General features: G+C 56.9%; 1 protein-coding gene across 5 annotated transcripts; it reads right to left on the bottom strand.

Moving 5' to 3' along the window:
- Positions 1 to 1,213: 1,213 nt before the first annotated feature.
- Positions 1,214 to 22,076, bottom strand: ZNF385A (zinc finger protein 385A). 5 transcript variants are annotated; one of them, XM_046662341.1, is made up of 8 exons: positions 21,999 to 22,076; positions 14,917 to 15,053; positions 7,510 to 7,620; positions 5,729 to 5,891; positions 3,626 to 3,868; positions 3,078 to 3,247; positions 2,734 to 2,829; positions 1,214 to 2,578 (listed from the first exon to the last, which is right to left on the bottom strand). In XM_046662341.1, exons 1-8 carry the CDS (start codon positions 22,006 to 22,008, stop codon positions 2,348 to 2,350), a joined length of 1,161 nt encoding a protein of 386 aa, XP_046518297.1. In that variant the 5' UTR covers positions 22,009 to 22,076; the 3' UTR covers positions 1,214 to 2,347. The 5 variants fall into 5 exon arrangements, with proteins under 5 accessions (XP_046518297.1, XP_046518307.1, XP_046518314.1 ...); XM_046662351.1 differs by lacking the exon at positions 21,999 to 22,076 and adding an exon at positions 16,151 to 16,238; XM_046662358.1 differs by lacking the exon at positions 21,999 to 22,076 and adding an exon at positions 16,089 to 16,208.
- Positions 22,077 to 22,080: the final 4 nt, after the last annotated feature.

The raw sequence follows: 22,080 nt of genomic DNA, 5'->3' as shown, positions 1-22,080 counted from the left end.
GGTCACTGAAGCAGACAGCATGAACTTAACCACTATGCCACCAGGCTGGGCCCTAACCCCAGTTTCTTTCAGCCCCAACTCTGTGTCAGACTTCTGGATCTCTAGTCTCTGCCTTTTTTGGAGCTAGATTAACCTGAAAAAAACCTGAAAACTCCTTGTTCCATTTCTGAACCCACAGTGAACTCCCACCCCGCACTTCACAGTTGAAAACCCAGGAGGCCCCTATTCCCTCCTCCTTCCTCTTTAACAGTCCTCATCTCACCTTCCCTCCCCCTTTCGTCTGCAAGATTGGGAAGTGGGTACAGAGGGGGGAAGTGAGCAAAGAAGATGCAACTCAGGAGGACCCCTTGGGGATGCTGGGTTCTGGTCTGACCTTTCTGTTTGAACTTCTTGCCACCCAGTGGCTAGAGGGAGGGGGTCACAGAGTCACTGGCTGCTCTTGGGATTGTGTAGTTGAACTGAATTCTGGAAATAAAGAGACTCCTTCCCGCCACATCAGGCGAGAGTCAGCTGAGCAGAGTGTGCTCCCCTGTCCCACAGACCATTTAAAGGATCAGATGAGAAGGTATGCTAGCTTATCTGTAAATGGCACGGCCCCAGTTCTTTAGTCTTGGATAAATGAAGTCTCAATGAATTTTTAAGAGAGACCCAAACCTGCTCATTTTGCAGATGGTGAAACTGAGGTCCAGAGAGGGGAAGGACTAACCCAAGATCACTATGTACATGAGGCCGAGCAGAGCCTAGAACCTAGATTTCCCAGTCCCTGCCCCATTTCTTCCCATGCCTTGCGTGTCTTTGGCGTGGGTTTCCCACCAGAGGCACAAACGCCTGGCTTCTTTCCTTTGTCCGGATCTGGGTCTAGGCCTGTCTCTCTAGATCGAGACACATCACAGGAGCGCCTTAGCCTAAGGGAGACGTCTTTTCCATGTCGTTGGCGCCTCCTGGTGGACTCGCCCAGAATTATCAACAGCCCTGGCTGCGATCCGAGACCCGGACTCGAAACAATTCCCCAGGGCCAAGTTTACACTTGAGCTGGGCGGGAGGGAGGGAAGGTGGGTGGGGCCGGGAGCCTCTGCTCGTTTTGCACAAGCCTCGGGTCCCCCTCCTCCTTCTGGCCCCTTTCCTGGGTCCCGGCCCCCCTCACCATACGAATACATCTCCCCATGGAATTGCTCCCAAAACAGCGGGCAAAGTTGAGAGTCTGAGTCTGGGGGGCGGAGGGCAACGAATCCAGACTTTATTGTCAGGGAGGGGGAAAAGGGAAAGACGAGGATGGGGGGCCGGGGTTGCTACATCGTCAAGCAGAAAGAGTTGATGGGGAGGGGAAGGCCAGTGGGGGCCCGTCCCGCTCCCGGGTCGGCGGCTGGAAGGGCTGACGATACGGAAACCACAGAGGTGGGGGGTGGGGGGGAGGTCACGCCCCCGCCCGAATTGTGCAGTGGAGGTGTCTGGTCGGAGGGGACAGCCATGAGGTCTATAGGATCTGGGATGGGGGAGGCTACAGACTCTGCGAATCCTGCGGGAAGGGGAGGGGCGGGGGCGAGGCTTCTATTGCTTTTTGCTCACAGTTTTGCGGAAGGCGAGGCGGGGGTGGGCTTGGACTGGACACCCCTTGCCCCCCTCGGTACCCCTTGGGCGATGGGTGCTGGTGAAAAGAATGGAATCCAGACTGGGGAGGAAGAAGGTGAGGGAAGGGTCTATAGGGGCATCTACTTGGTCCCACCCAAGTGCCAGAGATGCCCCCAAGTACTGCCCCCTGCGAGGGGTCCGGCTAGACCTGGGGCTGGGGCATGGTGCGGGGCGGGCACAGTGAGGTTGCAGGCGGTAAAACCAAAGTGCTTATGAGGGACCGAGGATCCCGCCTGCTCCCCTCCCCCTGCGGAGGACGGGGGTGTTCACGGAAGCGCTTCAGTTTGGGGATAGGGGGCCGGAGTCCCAGAGTCCGCTTATTGCCAAGAAAATCCATTTCTGTCCCCCGGACCCCGACCATGGCTTGTGAACCCCGTTTTGTGCTAGGTTTGGGGGGGAAGGGCTGGATGGACATGGCTTTTGGGAGGGGGGGTGTCTCCAAGGGGACTTGGGGGTGAGACGGCCCCCCCTTTTCTAGGGAAAGGGAGAGGGAAAAGGGCAGGGGGCGGGGTTCCCTGAGATCTGGGGTGTTCCCCCCCTTCTGAAGCCCCCCTTCCCCGCTACCCCTCCCCTTTCCTGGAACCCCGTACCTCGGGGTGGGGGGGAAGGAGAGAGATCATTCAGGGAGTGCCGGGAGGAGGGGCGGGCTGGGAGCCCGGAGGCCTGGGTCCCGGCTGGAGGTGGGGGGGGTTGAATGGGAGGGGGTTCATGGTTCAGGTCAATAGGGGGAGAAGAGGATGGGTCCATGCGCAGTTCGGATGGGCCCGGGGGCCGGGTGGAGCAGGGGGTGGGTGATCGGCGGTCCCTGGAGGAGAGGTGCGGCTGGGGCCGGGCGCAGGGACAGCGGGGAGCCTGCTGCGGCTGCCATCACCGCAGCCACCGCCAGGGGGCTGGGGAGCAGGCCGCCGGCCAGCGACTTGGGGAGCTCCTTGGAGAAAGTCAGCGTGCCCTGCAGGGGGGAGAGGGCGGGGAAAGAGAGAGAGGGAGAAGTCATTCTGTGGTCCTGCGAACCGCCTCCTCTCCTGGGCCCACTCGCGTCCGCTTCGCCTCCCCGCTCCAGTCCCTCTATTGCCGAGTGCTGGTTCTCCAGCACCCAGGCCTCACCGTCAGCTCCCCGGCGCCCCTAGGCTTCTTGTGACGGCTCAGTAGCGGGTTGGGCTTCCCGGCCACGCCATCTCGGTGCCGCCGGCTGGAAATGTGCTGCAGGGGCGAGTGGGTAGGGGGCTGTGAGCCACTGGGAAAGGAGCAACAGCCAGAGGGCAGGGCCATGACACTGGTAACTGGTACTCCCCCCCCCCCCCCCCCCACCAGCCCAAGCACCTGGCCCCGCCCCTTCTGTGGCACCAAGGGAAGATTCTGAGGAAGACCCCTCACCCAAGTTCCCTGTTCACCCTCCCCCCTTAGCTGGTGGAGCTGCCCAGAATTCCTGGGAAGGGCCTTGCAGCCACCTGTTTCAGTTGGACCTCCGAGTTGACCTTGACATTGCAGATCTCACAGTGGAAGGTTCGGTCCTGGGCAGGGGCCTCGGGTTCCCCGGGAGTGGGAGGCCCCAGCCGAGGGTAAGCTTTGATGGGGCCCAGCCCACTTCGGGCCTCCAGAATTGTCTTGTGCTTGGTACCTGAAGCCCACAGAAGGCAGGAGATAAGGGGTGGAGGAAAAATTCTCCAGGCCTATTAGGCCTCAATACCCACATTCCCACTTACAATGGCGGGGGGGGGGGGGGGGGGGGGGGGGGGGGGCATCTAGTGTGGGGGTTCTCCAAGCCCCTTGGGATCCTCCCAAACACAAGGTGGGTCAAGGGAGCGAAGTAGGTAAAAGAAGTAAGGTAGGGGGACTGAGGAAGGAAGGGGCTAAGAAATGGGGGAGATGATTAGGGAGGGAGAAAGGCAGGTAGATCTTAAGGGTCCAAGGATTGTGGAAGCCAGGGGAGTTGGGATGTAGGGAGCAGGAGTGGGCTGAGGACAGGGGCAGGGGGTGGGGGCAGGGGAGTCCATACCTTTGTTATGTGCCTCGAGCTGGGACAAGGAGTTCACTGCCACCTTGCACAGAGCACAGTAGAGCAGCCGCTTGGCCTTCTCCTCCTCTTCCTTGCTACCACCAGGCAGGGAAGCTGGGGCTGGAGTGCCCCCTTCCCCCTTGGTTGCACCCTGACCAGTCTCCGGAATGCTGGGAGGGGATGGGGAGCCAGGCTGTTTCTCTGGGGATCCTGGGGCGGGACCCAGTCCGTTCTCCATGGAAACTGTTGTTGGGGGAGAAACACAGGGGTCACCCCAGATGGCTTTTGGAGAAGATTCTTTATGTGGAAGAGACCCACCCCCATTTCCTGGAGGGCAAGGGCCCAGGGATCCCCACCCTGTGACAACATGCATGCTCTCATGCCCTGGGCCAGAGCCAGATGTGGTCCAGCTGCCATAGGCTGGGTGTGAGACTCTTATGCCTTGCTCTTTCTCCATAAGCTGGGAATGCCTGAGGGGTCCAGCCCCACCAACCTCCCTTCAGGGTAAAGCTGGCAGCCAGCCTAGCCAGGGGGAGAGGCATGGAACAAGGATTCACCCCCCAATGGCCTGCCAGCCAGCCTGGGCTTCCTGCCCAGCCAGCCCCTTCCCAGAGTCCTGCCCAATCCCCAGGGAGGCATGCCAAAGAGCTCTAGGAAGGGGCAGAGGCAGGGTGAGGAGAGGCTGGGAGAGAGACAGACACAGACATGGCAAAAGGGAAACAGAAACAGCAGAACTGGAGAAGGAAGAAACAGGGATGCAGGCTGCTCTATAATTCATGGCTCGATTAAAGATGCACAGGCCCCAGGCCTCAGCACTGGGTTCTGGCCTCTGTACAGGGGAAACTCTAGCGCTCCCATTCTTGCTCCAGCAGCTGATCCAGTTTCCGGGTCATGGGGAGGCTGGCAGTAGGGGTGGGGAGCTGGTGGGAGGAGGCCTCCTGACCCCTGCAGGTGTCCATTTGCTTGTCCATCCTGTGATCTTTCCTTTTAGTTCTCTTACTCATTTCAGACATCCTTTACCTCCATCCTGATCCAGACAGCACATTCACATCTCAATCTGGACAGGACTTCATGGCTTACAAAAGCAGGGCAGGTATTATTAACTCCTTTGAGAGATACTGTAAGAACTAAACGAAGTAATATGTGTACAGCGCCTAGAACAGTGCTAGTCCAGAAATGTTAGCTACAACCATCGCCACCATTTCCAGATATAGTAACAAGTTAATCCAAGATGATCAGGCTGAGAAGCAGTCAGAGTACAATTAGAACTCAGCCCGCCTGACTGCCGTGTGTATGAGTGTGTGGTGAGAGTGGGGGTCTGGTTCCCAAGCTGGTGGTGCGTATGCTTGGTTCTCATCCTACTTAGGGTGGGGCAGGGAGGACAGGCAAGGATAAGGAGGAAATGGGGATGTTGGGTCTCTCTGGAATTGGCCATGACTGACATCTGATGTGGCAATCCCAGGGTGGGAATGGCTCATATCTTCTTGTCTTGATATTCCTTCTTTCGAGTTTCTTGGCTGGGAGGATGGTTGAGGATGGCCATCAGCCATGAGAGAGAAAGAATCTCAGAGCTGCTTTTTGTAAACCCGGAAAAGACCTCAAAGATCTTAAAGGCTCACTCCCCCATTTCCCAGGAAAGAACACTCAGGCCCAGAAAGGTCAAAAGATCCACCCAAGATCAACAAGGGGTTGCCTGGGTTTTTGGACTCTCGGTCATCCTTGAAGGGAGCCCCATTGGGCAGGCCCTCAGATATCCTGATTCCCTCCTCTGTCCCCTCCCCAAGATGAAGGGGCCTCTCCCTGGATGTGATGGCTCCCTTTTTCTTGAGGAAGTTTGCCAAGTGGCCTCACCCTAGCCCCTCTCTGAGTCACTGGGAGGTAGGGAGGACAGACAGTGGGGACTCTATTGAGAGGAGCTGGGGTGGAAGTGGGGGGTGACAGGATGGAAATTTTGCATCGCTGTGCTTGGTCCCAGGACTTACCTCAGAGGGGGGTGGGGTGGGGGATGAGGAAGGAGAGGAAAGCAGAGGAGAGTTCTGGGAAATGGAGGAAGGACAGAGGAGACAAAAATCAGTGGAAGAACATGGGGGGAGTCAGACACACCTGGACGGGGGGCTACACCATCCCCATTTGGGGTGGTGCTGCCTGGGGGAGCTGGGTCTCCAGGTTCCCTGATGCCAGGCTCCCTGCCCCGGGTCTTGGCAGCCTCGATGCCTTTAACTCTTCGGGCGTGGCGATTACCCTTGTAGTGCGCCTCGGCCTGGCTCTTTAGGGATGGAGGAAGAGAATGGAATCTGAGATCACCTTTCATCTGCCCATTCTCCTCAAGAGCTCCTTCAGGTCCTGGGGTGGTCCCAGCAGGCTGCAGTGAATCTCTCCGGACACCAGCGAGATGTAAAGCCCCATGCGAAGGAGCCCTGGTTGTTCCTAGGGTTCAGACTAGCTTCTCAAACTTGAGTCGCTGGGAACCTGGATCCCCACTAGCCAGCTCCACCGCACCACCCACCCGGGGCCTGGCTGCTGTCTCAGGCTTCCCACCTAGTCCTGGGGTGAGGGAGGGGCACCCCAAACCTATAGTAGACTCCTAAATGGGTAGGGCCTAGCAGTACAGCCAGTCAGCATCCTCTTAGACCCCCAGCCTCTTGGATCCCCTGGCCCAGGATACAGCCTTCTCTGCTTCTACCCTTAGGCTGGGCGTCCCAGGAGCTCTGAGGCCCGGGCTCTACCCTTATTACTGCCCCCTGGATCTCATTTTCCCTGAAGCCTCTGCGGACACCCTGGAGGACCCTGGCCCTAAGCCCAGCTCTGGAGACAGAGACAGCAGCAGAGACAGCTGTCAAAACAGAGCTGCTTAGTGGGGGAGGGAAGGGGAGTACAAAAAGCAGGGAGGGCTGCCTGCTGTTGGCCCCCCACCCCTCCAATCTTCCACCCTCCACCAGTGTGTAGAGCCAAGGTTGGGAGAGGGGATGCCTGCGGTTGAGTTAAAGGGAAGGCCTAAAGCTGGCTGGTCCTGGTTCCACCCCTCCCCCCCCCACATATGCATCCCCTGCTGAGAACATACAATCCTGGAGCCACAAGGTCACCCAGAGAGGGTAGAGTAGAAATAAAAGGTGTGGATAGGCAGGAAAAGAAGAGTGACAGCCCAGGGGTGGGGTGGTGGTGTGCAGAGCCTGGCAGCATGGTGTGTGTGTGTGTGTGTGTGTGTGTACTGGGTAGAGAAACAGAACATGCTTTATTTTCCCCTACTCAGCGGAATGAGGCTCTGCTGTTTTTCTCAGAACCTACACCCCACAAAGCCCCCTTTAGACCCACACAGAAGTCCCAGGGGAGCCTCAGAGGGAGGAAATCTTGGAGGCCAGACACCTAGGTTCTGAATTTTGGGTGGCTTCTCCCCATGTGAAAGTCCCATGGGAAGGGAGAGGGGCCCAGGCCTTGTGTGTGATTTGGAGGGAGAAGGATGGAGAGAGGAGGAAGCTGGGAAGTTAGAGGGAAGTGGGTGGCAGAGGGCAAGGAGGGCACAGGCTCTGTGGGGGGGCCAATGACCTAACTCAGCCCTGCACCCAAGGACCAGTGGGCCAGAGGCCACACTGCCACCCAGACACTGATGGCCACCTATATTCCAAGAAGTTCTGAGCCAGGGATGCCCCAGTCCCCAAGGAGGGAAGGGCCAGCCTGAGAAGACTGGTCTATTTCATGTCAAAATCTACAGCCACCTCTTGTCCCTCTCAGGTGCCTTCCCTCAGCTCCTGTGCTTCCTGCAGTATCCCCATTCCCTGCTCTTCCCCTGACACCCCCTTAATCCCTACCCCTCACCAGAGCTCCCCCAAGATCCCCTGGCTGCCCCGGCCCCACCTGGTGGGTGGGTGAGCAGGTGGGTTTCTTACCTGAGAATTGAAGCGGATCTGACAGACATTACAGGAGATGATGGGCCGCTTGGTCTTGAGCAAGGGTCCCCCAAAAGTGTGGGAAAGCACAGCCTTCTGCACAGGGTCCATCTGTGGAGGCAGGCTGGGGTGAGCCAGGAACCCCAGCACAAGCTCATGTCCATCATACCCCCACTGGCAGCAGCTGGGTTGAACCAAAGTCCCCAGAGCCCCCTCCCCCTGACCCCCGCATGCCTCTGATTCCTTATTCCTTCCCAGCCTAGTCTTCATGGCACTGAAAGGGACCTGAGGGATCAACTGGCCCAATGCTCCCATTTGACAGTAAGTAGAAGTGGTTTGCCCAAGGTCACACCATGAGTTAATAGCAGAGCTGGAACTTGAACTGGGACTGCTGTCTCTGTTCATCACACCATGAAGATCCGACTCTGTCCCCTTGACCTATCTCCTATAGCTGGGCTGACCCGCTAGAGGCCCACTGACGGGAAGTCCCAAAGCATTCCAGATTCTAGGGCCTTCAGTTGAGGCCTTTGAACTCTTTTGGCCCCCACTCAGGCAAGACTGTCTACCAAGCCAAGCTCCTGGTCCCAGGAGACAGATGTTCCCAGCTTCCCATCTCTGGGCCCCAGGTTGCCCTAACACACTCCCTCCCTGGACCTCTTTAAGGCAACAGCTTCTAAAGGGAGTAAAAGAACTCAGGAGAGAGTAGGTGGCTCTAGCGAATAATGGGGAATTAAGTAGGGGGAACTGAAGAACCTGGGCTGGTCTGAGGCAGCCCAGAGATCTTCTGAGCTCTCTCTCCCTGATCGCAGGGCTTCTGGGGCAGGGCTCTGGGGCTGGGCGGGATTAGGAACAGTCTCTGCCCCCACCCTGGGTCAGCAGATGTCTTTGCAGTCTCCTGCCAAGAGTTCACACGAGGAGGGGAGAGGATGGGAGTTTCTCTCTGAGGCCTTCTGCTCTCAGGGGATGACGCCAGGGGCCAGAGGCAAGAAAACTGCCTCCCTGCACAGTCCTCCTCCCTTCTGGCCCCTAGGCGGCCAGGGAGAGGCGAGACTGGAATGCAGCTGAGGCTGAGGAGGATTGGGTGATGGCTGGGACCTCTCATAAGAAGGAACCAACTTAGAGCTGAAGCCTTATCTTCCAGGTGGAAGGATCAAGTGAAAAAGAGTTTCTGGGGACTTGGGGGTCCTGAGATCCTCAGCTGAGCTCCTCTCTCTACCCTAGGTCTTCATGTTTCCCAGTGAGACACAGGAACAAGAGGCAGGGGGAAGAAGGTGGTTGGAGGCTGGAGAGCCCACACGTCCTGGCTCTGCTCTGCTCCCCTGGCTGGTTGGGGCTAATGTCAGGAAAGGGCTTTAGCATCCTGTGACATGGGCTGCCTCAGTAGGTAGTAATGGAGGCAGGAGTCACAACCAGCTTCAGGTAACTGGTCTGGCTGACAGGTGTCCATTTCTTGGCCTGCCCTTGGCTGGAAGTAGCCCCTCTCAGTGACTCACTTTTTACCTCCTGGAAGCCCAGGTCCTATTCAAAGAAAAGCCAAACAGGGGAAGAAGGGGTGTGTCTGTGTGTGTCTAGGCAGGCTGTGATCAATCTGTGCATGGGTGGAGTGTGAAGGAGTGTCATGTGCTGTGTGTACATCATTTGTGTATCAACATTTCTGTGTCGGGGGCTTTGCCGACGCCATGAACGGTCAGGTTGTGTAATCTTCAGCTGTGTGTTTATCTGTGTGAATGTATGATGTATTTGGCAGAAAGAAAGACAGACCAAGTTGGAGACAGGCTTTAATCAGAAAGGGGAGACAGATGACTGCTCTCAGCTCCCAGTCTCCAGGCGTCAGTCCTCCCTTCCAGAGACCCCAAACTCTGTTCCAGGGCTCTCCTCAGCCCCTGGGCTTCCTCACATGCTGGGTGGGGAGTAGAATTCAGCCCAAACAGAAACCCAATCTGGGCCAGGAAACCTAAGTCAATGAAAACAGTAGGGAGAGAGGAGTGGGATGGAGAGGGGAGAGCAGAGGCCCCTGGTTCTCTCTGTGCCCCACCCCATCACCTCAGCCTACTGCCCAGAGTGGCTGAGGACCCAATGCCCTGAGGTGACTCTCGGGCTGACCATCCCAACATCCATCCTCTGGTAATGGTCCCTGCCTCACTTGGGTCCTTCCTCCAGGGCGAGAGAGCCTTTTCTCTCGCACACCCCCCTCCTCAGGTTTAAGTACAGAAATACCAACTATGGGTGGGGGTGGGCGGGGAAGAGGGCAGTAACCTAGTCAAGTGGGTCCTCCCACCCTCTCCTCCAGGAACTGAGGAGACTTCAGGCGGAAGGTGAGTGCTCCTGGGCCCAATCCCTGCGCAGGTGGAACGTGAGCTACTAAAGTGCCGCTCCAGGCCAAGGTCAAAAGGCCCTGGTGACCTAGATGAGGGCTCTCTGGGGAGGGGTGGAGGCCAGCATCTCCCAGAGCCCATCTCACTCCAGAGCCCCTTCCCTAGGATTTTGGCCTAGACACTGCCTGGAAATGTCCACAAAACAGTCCCCTCCCACCTGCCCTCCAACGGCAGACGTGAAGGGGAATCGTCCCAGAGCTGGGGCAAAATGAATCAGGAAGGGCAAGGGGGAGGGAAGGGGGGAAACCAGATCAGGAACAGAAGGGGGGGATGTGATTATATTTCCTTCCATTGCCCTTTATCTGATGGAACCGGCTGCCCCTTGTCTGACCACCCCACTTCCCCATCCCCCCAAAATAAAGGCGAAAGGGAAGGGGGTGGAATCTCCGGGGTAGGAAGACCTGAGGGACAGGAAGGATTGAAATAGGAAAGAGGGAGCTAGGGGGTGTCTAAAGAGCAGGTGGAAGCTGGTGGAGGAGGGATGCTGGGAAGGGGAGAGAGACTGGGATGGGGTCAGGGCTGGATAAGAGGGATCTGAGCGGCATGGTAATTTGAGGGGCGGTGTAGGACCTGATGGAAAGTCTGAAGATTTGGGGGAATCCAGGGATCTGAGAAGCAGAGGCAGGGGTATCCAGTATGGTGGCAGCAGTCTCGGGGCGCCAGCTGGGATCCAGAGATTGCTTGGGGCCGTGCCGGTTGTGGGGGATGGGCCGGATAACCCAAGGACCGGGCGAAGGGAGAGGTCGCCAGCCCGGCAGGGGCGGGCGGGGATGGGGTTGGGGGTGGGGGGCGCTGCGGCAGCGGCGGGAGCCAGGGAGAGAGGAGGGGCCGGGTGGCTTACCCTGCGGGACCCCGGGGGCCGCGGCTCCATGGCCCGGGGTGGCGGACCCGGGCGGGGGACCCGAACCTGGCCGGGCCAGGCAGGCCGGGGACGCGGCGCTGGTTGCCCGGGTGGCTCGGGGCTGTGCGGCCGGGCCGGGTCCGGAGAAGGGGAGGCGGCACCGGCCAGGACCGGAGCCCGCCCCAGAGGCGGGGCCGAGGGCGGGCCGAGGACGGGGGCGGGGATAGGGAGTCAGACGGATGAACGGGTGGGGGCTAGGGCGAAAAGAGGAGGAGGGGGTGTCCCTGTCCAGACATTCGTTCCAGGGAAGACCTTGTCCTGGCGAGGGGGCGCTTGGCCCGGCGACGGGGCATTGATCAGATGTCCTCGGCTTCCTCCACTGGGAACCCTTGATGGGTCCAGCGTCTCCACCAATCCTATAGACGACCCTGTTTCTCTAGCTTGGACATTTCTCCTTTCTTTCATCCCTTCCTCCCTGACCCTCACTACCCTGCTGACAGCCTCTCTTCCGAGTTCCCAGACGACCCTTCCCCTGTTCCCTCTGCACCCTCTGCACACGGCTCTTCTGCCCCTTTTACATGTCACTTCCCCTACTAGGGAGGCGAAACCGAATCTAGGTACCCGGGTGTCAGGCACTGCTCTCTCAGTGACTCCTCTGAACGGTGGACCTAGGGGCGCCGTGGGCAGAAGCGACCTCAGATTGGGGACATCGTCCCTAACTTCTTCCCATCTCCTCCCGTCGCCCGCCACCTGCTGGAGAACCAGGTTCCCGAAGCGCTTATGTTTCGTGCACTTGCTGCCCTCTGGCGGTCGAGTGGGGGCAGCACTGGGGGACGATGGGCAGGAGGCAGAGGACCCCAGCCCACTCCCCCAGACGCCTCATTCTCTCTGGACACGTCCGAGGATCCCCACCCTCCCGTCTCTAGATCTCAGCCCCTCCCATCCCATCTCATCTAGGCCAGAGAGATGACGGAAGCAGGGGACTGGATGTAGAGGGGGCTGTCTTTGGGAGACAGTGAGGGACGTCTAAGGGCAGTGGGAAGCATAGTGCGGGGAGGGGTGTAAGGGGTAGGAACTGCCCAAGTAGGAGAAAGATCGGGAGGTATTAGTCCAGGGAGGGAGAGACTCTGCCATGAAAAATGCCACCACCACCACCACCTAATGCTGACTGAGCCCTTGGGAAGTGCCAGCCTCTGTCCTGAGCTCTTTCCATGGATTATCTAATTTAATCTTCACAACCACTATTCGAAGTAAGGACTATTATTATCTTCAGTTATAGATGAGGGAACTAAGGTTTACAGAGGTTAAATAATTTGCCCAAGGTCATAAGCTAGTAAGTGGCTGAACTGGGATCTGAATTTAAACCTGGGCAGCCTGACTCCAAAGCCGTGTACTTAGTGCTGCACAGTTCTGCCAAAGGCCGTCTGCAGCCTTCCTGCAGTCCCCGTTCCCCTGCAGAATTTGACACTATTGATGCAGCCCGCCACACTCTCTCCCTTGGCTTCTCCAACTCTACAGGAACCCAGTTCCGTCCCCACTTGCTCTGTGTCTCCTCCATTTCCTTTGCTGGAGCCTCCTCCTGTTCCCACTGCCTGATTTTGCTTAATCCCCAAGGCTGAGGCCTTGGCCATGCTATCTTTCTCTCTCTGATCCTCCCTTAAATAAAAAAAATAAGCAATAACATGACAATCACAGCAGCCAATGCTGACTGAACACTTACTTTGTGTTAGGCGTTATGATTATGTAATATGATTCTCACAGCAGCCTGTGAGTTGGTACTATTACTTTCCTATTTTACAGCTGGGAAAATTGAGGTTCAGAGTGGTTAATTAATTTGCCTAAGGTCACACAGCCAGTACTTTTGGAACATCATTTCAAATTCTGCCAGTTAGAGGCCAAAGTTGGTGCTGCTCAACACCCTGCTGCACTCTCCAGGCTTATCTGTGCACGTGGCTTTAAATAGCTCGTCCCCACCAGAGGCAGTGGAGCCCTGAACCCTAGGAGAGTCAGAAACCCTGGATTATCCATGTGAATTGACTAAGTAGCTTTGTGACCTTGCGCAAGTCACTTCACCTCTCTGGGTCTGTGCTTCCTCATCTATAAAATGGGGACAATGATGGGACACCTGAGGGTAAGTGTCATTCAGGTATGTAGATGGGAGCAAGGTATTCCCAGTACCTTCTGCTCCAGTCACATCTAATCAATTGCACTTTCTCCAGTGTTCTTTTCTAGCCCTTGTTCATGCTGAAGCCCTTGCTTCAGTCTGGAATGTTCTCTAAGGTAAGGCCCCTTTTAAAATCCAACTAATAATTCTTCAAAGCCTAAATCCTATGCCTCCTGCTGCAGGGTCAATCCCTCTTTCCTCTGCTCTCTTCTTTCCCTGCTTAGCTTGGGCTGAGGCACCTGGCATCCAGCAAGCCTTTGTTGACGCCCCTTGGGCTCCCGTGCAACCTCAATGCCTCTGACACGGCTCTGCTCACCCTAGAGGGTGAATGTTAACTTAGCTTTCCTACTAAACCGTGAGCTCTCCAAGGGCACAGACTGAGCCCCGTGTTCCCGACACCAGGCACAGTGCCCAGTGCCAACTAGGTGCTCAAAAAGCTTTTTTTGACAATTGAATCTTAGTGTCTCTGTCACAATATTGATCATCCTTCCTCTGTTTTATATTATGATCGCTACACACGTGTCTCTATTTCTCCCCTAAACCTAAGCTCCTCCAAGATGGGACCATGTCACATTTACCCTCATGTCTCCAGAACACCGCCTTGCTTATAGTCAGTACTCAATGTTCTCACTTGCAAAACGAGGATAAAACAACAGTGACCGCATGGGGTTGCTATAAAGATTGAGCTATGAAAAACACTCTGTGAACTTCAAAGTGCTGTGCAAATGTTGCGTTGGATTCTTTGGGAGAAGTTTGGAGGAAGCAGCTACGGTATGAAGAGAATTCTCTTTGGAGTCAGACGCTATGGGTTCAAATCATGCCTTAGGCACACACTATGTCAACTTAGAATAGTTTCTGTCTTCCCATCTGTCCAGCAGGAATAATAATGCCCACCTGGTTGGGTTGAGGTGAAGATTAAATGAGATCATGTATAGAAGCGTATACTGCCGGACCTGGTGCATAGTTGATGCTCAATACACGTCTGTAGCTGATATGGTTTGATAGTGGATTATTTGAGTTGAATAAGACTGACTTCCCCCAAACCTTTAGCTCTAGGCCACTCGCCAGGCCCCAACTTCCGACTGTTGGACATTTTTGGCTCAATGTCCCACTGGTATACCAACTCACCATGTCCAAAAGTGAGTTCAGCAGCCTTGCCCCAGACCAGCTTCCTCCTCCAGCCCCCGGCCCCGTCAAGGTGACTTCTCTCACCCAGGCACAGAGGCCTAAGTGCTGGAGTCATCCTCTTTCTTCTCCCCCACCCCCAAACATCAGCTGGTCACCATGGCCTGTCAATATTTCCTTGGAAACACCTTGTCCATCCTCTCTTCCTTTCCATTCACACTGCCACTGCCACTGGCCTGGTCTGGCCCTCCAGGCTTCCCTGTAGGCCTGCATGGCTGGGACAGCCTCCTAACTGGCCAGCCTCCTCCAGCCTCTGCTCCCTTCCATCCAGCGGCCCCACTCCTCACCTTCCCAAACACTGTCCTTACCAAGTCACCCCTGCTCAAGAATGGGTCATGGCTCCCTATTTTATATTGTATTAAATATAGACAACTTTGCCAGCTCTCCAGGACCTACCCCACTGACCCTACCCACCCAACTGCAGGCTCCAGAGAGCTGGGATTTACAAACAGGCATGCTTATGCCCCTGCTTGTTCCCTTTTTCTAGATTCAGTACCCATCACCCCTCCCACTTCCCTGCCACCACAACCACCAATCTAGGCCTCGTTGCTTCCCTAGATGGTGGTGCGATTCATTGGAGGACTAAATGAGATGATGCCTTTAAAATGCCCAGCACAGTGTCTGGCCCGTAGCAAGACCTCAGCAAATACTAGTTATTGTTGTTATTGCTAATAGTATCCCAGATAGCCAACAATACTTGTAATTGTCTAGAAGTAAGGGAGATGGGGTCCTAAGAAGACATAAGGAATCAGATACAAGAGGAGAAGAGGACATGGGGGTCGGAGGTAGAGACGGAGTCAGGGTCACAGCAGGGTGGAGAAGGCAGGCTGGCTGCTACTCACAGTGCTGTAGTTGCTGAAGAGGCCCAGGGTGGGGGCAGGTTCCAGTGGGAAGGGCAGGATCTGCTTGAGGTCCAGCGGTGGCTGCATGATGGGGGGCTGCCGTAGCAGAGGGAGGGGCCCTGCCCGGCTCAGGCTGCCTGAAGGACAGAGAAAACATTATGTGGCACAGAAAGATGGAAGCTCGGGAGCCCCATCCAGCCCTGTCAGTCCCACTCCCCAGCTGGGCCCCCCACACTCGGTAGTGTGACCCCCCATGCACACACACTTCCCCTGCTTGCTGGCTCCGGAGCAATGGAGCAAGGGGCCCTGTGGGCCTGGGGGAGGGTGCAGACCAGTCCTTCCCTTCTGGGTGGTTTTCACTTCCCCCTTTTCCAGCCTCCCTCCCCCTAGACCTTTAGGCATTTTACAGACCCAGGAAGAGCACAGACCTTCTCTATAGGCTGCTGGCTGGAGCCCTGGCCACTCCCTTCTTTCTGGTTTTGCTTTCCCCTAGGGAATCCCAACAGCTAGGTCTCACCCCAGAGAAAATAGTCAGGTGGGTGATTCATCCCACTGCCCAGAGGAGAATATTGAGGCCTAGATTTGGAGGAGGACTACTGAATCTTTCAGGCTCCCCAAACAGTTATGATTTTGTCCCAATCACAACTCTTAATTAACTGTGGACATTTGGTGGCGGTAGGGGGTAGGTAGTAGGTGAGCCGCATTTGCTCTGGGAGGTAGACGGCCTGGGGCCATCCTCAGAGCCCCTGCTCCCAACCTTTCTGGATCCCCAGGCCCCTCTGGTGCACCGGGAGTGTGTGGCTCCAGCTCTGCAGGGGGAACCGTGCCGGCCTCTGGGAGGGGAATGCCTAGGTCAGACCCCAAGGGGAAATGAAAATTCAGGCCAGCCACTCCACTACCCTCCTCTGAAACCTTTTTTTCCTCCCCCAAGAAGCATGGGAGGAGCCCTGCCAGGTTCTAAACAGGTGGAGTGGCCGGGTGGCCCAAAGGCCCTCAGGACCCCTCTGGGCTTCCACTGGCCCAGCTCCCTTCAGCGACCTCGCTGTCCACCAGTCAGGGAACTCTGGCTGCCCTTCACTGCTCTAGCAACCCCCCGCCAGCAACAGCAGTTCCCAGGAACAAAGGCAAACCCAAGAGGCTGCAAGCTTGGCCCCGTCCTCCCTTGACCTTACTGGGCAGAGGGTCCTCCTGGATCCTTTCCTGCTTCCTCCATAGAGACTGCCCCTTTTCATACCTTCAGTTTCTGGTGCCCGCTGCCCGCAGGCAGTGGCCTGGCCCTGGCCCCCCAGGGGCCTGGGCCTGACAGCGTCCCCTTCCCTTGGTTCTGCCCCCTGCCCCCTCCCTTACCAGCCCCCTCCCCCCAGTCCAGTCAGTAGTATCAGCCAATCAGAGTCCTGGAAAAGTGGGGCAGAGGGGAGGGCGGGGGAGCAGGGATTAGGGGAATCGGAGGAGAGAAGGAGGGGGTGGGGAGGGCTCAGGCACAGCTGGGGGCAGGGAGCTGGTCCAGAAAGGTCTGGAGGGGTCTGTCTCTTCCACCCAGTGCTAGGACTAGGTGGCCAGGGTGCCTGAGGCAGAGAGGGGTCAGGGCTGCTGGGAGCTCAGGCTCCAGACATCTAAGGGTGAAGGAGAGGGCAAGATGCTTGGCTTTGGCCTTTGGGCAGCTGGGGGTCTGTACGCCCTGTGTCCATTCCCTCCTCTGCCACCTCAGGGTTGGGATGGGGTAGGGGAAGAGGAGCGAGCGAGTGAGAGAGACAGACAGACACAGGTGAGTGAGAAAATGGGAAAGACTGACAGAAGCAGGAATAGGCAACTGAAAAAGGGACATAGACACTGAGAGAGAGGATAGAGAACAATGGAGAGATGGAAGAGAGTGAAATGAGAGAGAAAAACAGAGACACTGCAGGAAAGCTGGACACACATAGAGCTAGAGACTACGGTAGAAAGATCAAAGGACAGAGAAGAGAGAGAGCAAGACAGGGAGACAGAAGAGAGGGACAGACGGACTGATGGGACAGTCCGACCATCTCCCCTTCCTGGTCTGTCCCCTCATGGCTTCTCCCCTCTGTGCTCCGCCCGCTCCTGCCTGGCACACAAGACCAGGGCAGCCTTAACGAGCCCCGGGTTGCGGCCTCAGGAATGGTGAGAGAAACCCGAGCGCTCCCAGAGTCCCCGGCACCCAGCACCCACTCCTAGCAGCTGGTTTGGGGCTGGCACTTGCCCTGCCCTAGAGCACCAGAGACAGCAGCTCAGTTCCTTGACTCTCTCCCCGGCTCTAGACCCTCTAGGCCTCCAGGCCTCAACCACCCATCTCAGAGGAGAGAAAAGGCAACAAAAAAAAAGGGTATGGAGGAGCCGCTATGTGCCAGGTAATGAATTCTAAGTATTACCACATTTCATCTGTGAGGTAGCTATGATTCTATGGGGTAGCTGATACTATTTTTTCCATCTGACATATGAGGAAACTGAGGCTCAGGGCAGTTAAAAAACTTGGCTGATGCCACACAGCCAGTAAGTATCAGAGGTGGGATTTAAATCAAGATCCAGGGGCCTGCCCGGTGGCTGAGCGGTTAAGTTTGTACGCTCCGCTTCGGCGGCCCGGGGTTTCGCCGGTTGGGATCCTGGGTGCAGACATTGCACCGCTCATCAGGCCACACTGAGGCGGCGTCCCACATGCCACAGCTAGAATGACCCACAACTAAAATACACAACCATGTACTGAGGGGCTTTGGGGAGAAAAAGGAAAAATAAAATCTTTAAATCAAAATCGTTCACACTCTGTCGCGAATCCTTTCTCTGCTACATAACCCCAAAGGGCACTGAAGCAGAGATCTCAGCACAGGCTTCCAACTTGTTCAAGGAGAGGAAGGGGAGAGCAGGTTCCATGTACTTCCAGGGGCTGGAGGAAAACAGGTAGCAGCCACTCCGTTGCCTGTGGCCAGCAACTCATCTTTCCCCCGCGACATGAGCCCTGGTGGGGGGGCGCAGGGAGGGAAGGGACGCCGGAGAAGGAGTGAAATGAGGAGAGAGTGAGGCAAGGCAGCAGGGTGGGCTACGGGAGGTTCATTTGTCTCCTTCTGGGCTCCGAAGTGGGGACAGGGGCAGGGGGCAGCTTATGGGCTGAGTGGACAGAAGCAGGGCTCCTGGTTTCAGGTGGCCCCAGCCTCAGTCCCTTTCCCCCTTTTCTGAGAATAATGATAGCTGTCACTTTTTTTTTTTTGAGGAAGATTAGCCCTGAGCTAACTACTGCCAGTCCTCCTCTTTTTGCTGAGGAAGCCTGGCCCTGAGCTAACATCTGTGCCCATCTCCCTCTACTTTATATGTGGGATGCCTACCACAGCGTGGTGTGCCAAGCGGTGCCATGTCTGCACCTGGGATCCAAACCGGCGAACCCCCCGCCGCTGAGAAGCGGAACGTGCGAACTTAACCGCTGCACCACCGGGCTGGCCCCAGGTGTCACTTTTTGAGGCCTTACTATATGCCAGGCCCTTTAGGTACACAGTCTCCCTGCTGATGGTTCCACTGCTCACGAGCTGGGTGACAAGCCAGTTTCTCAGACTCTCTCAGTCTCATTTCTCATTTGTCAATTGAGAACAACAGTACCTGCCTCATGGAGTTGTTGAGAGGATGGAACGAATCCATGCAAAGTGCTGGCGTGCCACGAAGGGAGCTCAATACATGTTCGCTAAATAAATGAATCCTCATCTTATAGAGGACAGCAGTCTGCTCAGAGTGGGGTTATTACCTGACCAAGGTCACCACAGCTGCTGAGGGATTTGAATCTGTCTATCCAGCTCCAGAGACAGGCTTGCAAGCACTATACTCTTCTGGGTTGACTAGGGGTAGGAGGGGGAAAGGCAGGAATATACTTAAGGGCCAGGGAAGCAGGAAATGAGGGATGAAATCCAGGGCTTCTGACGTCTGGCAGGTGACGGCTTCAGGGGGTTTTGGAGGAGGGGGTGGAGAGCAAACTGGAGTGCGTATGTGTGTTTGCATATGTGTGCGTGCGCGTGGCACACATGTCAGACAGGGCAGGGAGGAGCTGGGGCCTGGCTAGGGCAGGCCACTCCAGAGGGAAGCTCATTAGAGTAATTACCTCCAGCAGATAGAGCCCCACCCAGCTCTGTGGGGAACTGCTAAACGCTGTGTTACAGACAGTTCCCAGTGTACTTTGGAGGGGGCGAACTCTCAGACCCTCGGGTGGCTGTCCATCTGGCCATTTCTGCACCCTACCTAGCCTATCTAGCCCTGGGCATTTGGATCCTGCTCGGGTTTCCTCTCCAGCACCAGGCCACAACCAAGCCACATCTGACTCCTTCCATCCCACTGAGGTCTGGTCTTTTCCTTCCTCTCTTCCCCAGAAATTCTGGGCAGGTCAGAAGTCCCAGCCCCTTGGCTATTTTGGGTTGGGTCTGGGGCCTGAAGCCCTTGTGGTAAAGAATGGGCGTGTCGGCCGTGAGCTGGCTCAGGGAGTAGCCTTGTCAGGGTAGGGACAGGATCCAGGAAAGGTCTTAGGGTAGGGCTGTGGGTTAGCGTTGGTCTGGAGATTGGGCTAGCGTGAGATTCAGATCAAAGAGAGTTATCGGGGTTAGAGTTGCAAATAGTGTTCCCCCCCAAGATGGTGAAAAGCACAGGCTCAGCACTGGGTGAAAATGGGAATTAGACTCTGGGTTCAAGGGAGAATTGGATTGGAGTCTGGACTGGAATCTAATCTGTCTCTTTTCCTCTTCAGGCCTTTTGCCCTCTTCTCCCTCCCCAGAAATGCCTAAAATTGGGGGTTGAGGGGAGAACCTTGAACCCCTGGGTCTCGTCTTCTTGACCAAGTCCCATGTATCTGTCTCCTTCTGCCTCAATTTCCCCCACCTTGGCAGGAGGCAGGCTGGAAAGGCTTTGAAGTCAAAGATGAAAGCAACAAGGGGATGATTATGAACAGCTACTCAAAACATCATCCCTATTAACCCCAGGGTGGATGTGGGTGGGGGCATGGCCTATAGGGAGGAGGCGGACAGGAAGGGAAGGCCCCCTGGGAGATCTTTCCAACCTGACTGAAAGGGAAAGGGCCTCCTCATGCCCCTTCCCCTCCCCGCCAACTGCTCCCAGCCGCACAAACCAGGGCCCAGTTGGAGAGGATGGTAAGAAAGGCCCAGAAAAGGGAACCTGAGCCCAGACCACCACCTTAAGCCTGGGCACACAGTCTAGATCTTGAGCAGGAAGACTGGGCATTCCCTGCTGGGCAGGGGCCCCATGCACATGGACTCAGCATGCCGCACGCACCTGCAAACCTTAGCACAGGCCCTGAGGGTGAGTGCTGAGCCCAGGCTAGCAGTTTCCTCCCTCTCTCCTTCTTTCCTCAAAGAGGGCTAAGGTGTGTGGGCCTCTAGGCTTCCTACTCCTCTGGGGGCTGGGCACAAGGAGGGAGTTAATTACAGTGTCCTCTAGGGAGATGTGGTGGGGGTCCAACTGGTAGATCCAGGCATTTTTCCTATGGTGGGGTCTTGGTTGGGCTTGAGCAGGTCCCTGAGGTCCTCTTTAGGACCTATTGACCAGGAGAAGTAAGTGTGGCTCACAATGGCCTGTTCTGGAGGAGGATGATGCTGTCTCTGGGGCCTGTGCCCAGGGTGGGGCCCGTGCCCAGGGTGGGGCCAGCGTGCAGGGACTGCACAGGTTGGAGGAATGTGGAGCCTGGGCTCTGGGGACCTGCGTCCAGGGTGTGTTGGTGAGGGTCATTCAGGGTAGGGACAGTCTTCACAGTGGGTGGGGAGTCTCTTCCCTGCTAGGGATACTCTTGGGAAAGAGGCAGGCCTCTTTTCCCTCATTTGTTTAATAGATCCGTGGAGTGCCAGGTGGAGGGAGCAGACAGAGTAGTGAGAAAGTGAGGGGACATCGGAGGGGAGAGAAAGAGATGGAAGAAAGAGGGCAGAGGGATGGAAAGACGAGGAAAGTCAACAGGGGTCAAATGAAAGAAGAAAAGCAAAAGAGCCAAGGAGGCAAACAGCCCAGGGCTGAGGCGGGAGCCACGCAAGCCCTCAGGCGCCAGCATGGAGCCAGGTGTCCCCAGTGGGGGGCGGGGAGACCACAGGTGTCTCAGCCTGGTGGGGGTCTCCCACCATAAACAGGGCCCGGGAACCGGCCTAGCCAGGGTAGAGGTCAGAGGTCGGAGGACAGAGCTGGCCTGCGACTGTTTTGGAGGCAGGGGCCGGAGCGAGCAGATGAGGAGTCCAGCGCGCAGCTAGTCCCTGTCCTCCCCCACCCGGGGCTCCCTTCCGATGTAGGTCATGAGGATGGGGTGGCTGTGGCTGAAGGGCTGTCAGAGCCCCGCGAGGGTTCCCCTCCCCCATCCTTACTGTCCCCGTTGCCCCTTCCTCTCCTGGTGCCCCCGGCCCAAGGCAGGGGTGGGGGTGGGGGTGAGGGAAGAAGGAAGAAGAAGGAAACCGGGAAGGGCCCAGGCAGCCAGAGCAGGGAGAGAGAGGGGCAGGTCCCGGCGTGTTGAGGCAGGATGGCTGCGGAGACAGGATCCAAGCCGCAGGGGCCCTGGGATGGACAGTTTCCCACCCCTTCTTCTCCCCAGCCCCCTTATCTCCGGCCCTCAGGTTCCTACCTCCCACCACACACACCTCGAAGCTCCACTCCCCATCTTCTCCCCCCGCCCGCCCCCCACTTCCTCCTTTCCCTCTTATCCTGGGCCCAGAAGGATGTCGGAGAGTCTGAGCTAAGGGTGGGGGAAGGCGCTGGGGCGGGGGGTCAGAACCTTTCCCTCAACTCTACCGGGCCAGGACCAGCCCCCTCCCCCTGCCTCTCTCAGACTGTCATATAATATTCATGAGCCTCATGAATACGCAATGTTCTCCTTATGGGTCTGGGGTCCCACTCGGCACTGCCTCCCCCTTTACTCCATAGATTACAGGGAGAAGCGGCAGCCTGGGGAAGAGCGGAAGCAGGGACCCCAGATGTGGAGCCAGAAGAAGGGGGAGGGGGAACCGGTCGCTCACGGGCGGCCGCAGTCACCGCGGTGCCGGGAGGTTGGGGAGGTGACCTACTGAGAGGGACCCAGGAGCCTGGAGCTAGGAGCCGCAGGGCCCACTCACCGAGGATCATGCTGGGGACCCAGGCGCCCGGGGTTCCGCGTCGCTCTGTCCCGGGGGCCGTTCTGGCCGGGCTGGGGGTGCG

Source organism: Equus quagga, chromosome 1 (genome assembly GCF_021613505.1).
Source record: "Equus quagga isolate Etosha38 chromosome 1, UCLA_HA_Equagga_1.0, whole genome shotgun sequence".
Classification (NCBI taxonomy): domain Eukaryota; kingdom Metazoa; phylum Chordata; class Mammalia; order Perissodactyla; family Equidae; genus Equus; species Equus quagga.
The sequence above is the reverse complement of the archived record's forward strand: the minus strand, read 5'-3'. Positions and strand labels throughout refer to the sequence as shown.

Coding starts and splice junctions, on each gene's coding strand:
- ZNF385A (XM_046662341.1), bottom strand. Junction 3,869..5,728: donor TGGTGTAGCCCCCCGTCCAG/GTGTGTCTGACT, acceptor CCCCAACAACAG/TTTCCATGGAGAACGGACTG. Junction 2,579..2,733: donor GGGGCGCCGGGGAGCTGACG/GTGAGGCCTGGG, acceptor TCCCCCCTGCAG/GGCACGCTGACTTTCTCCAA.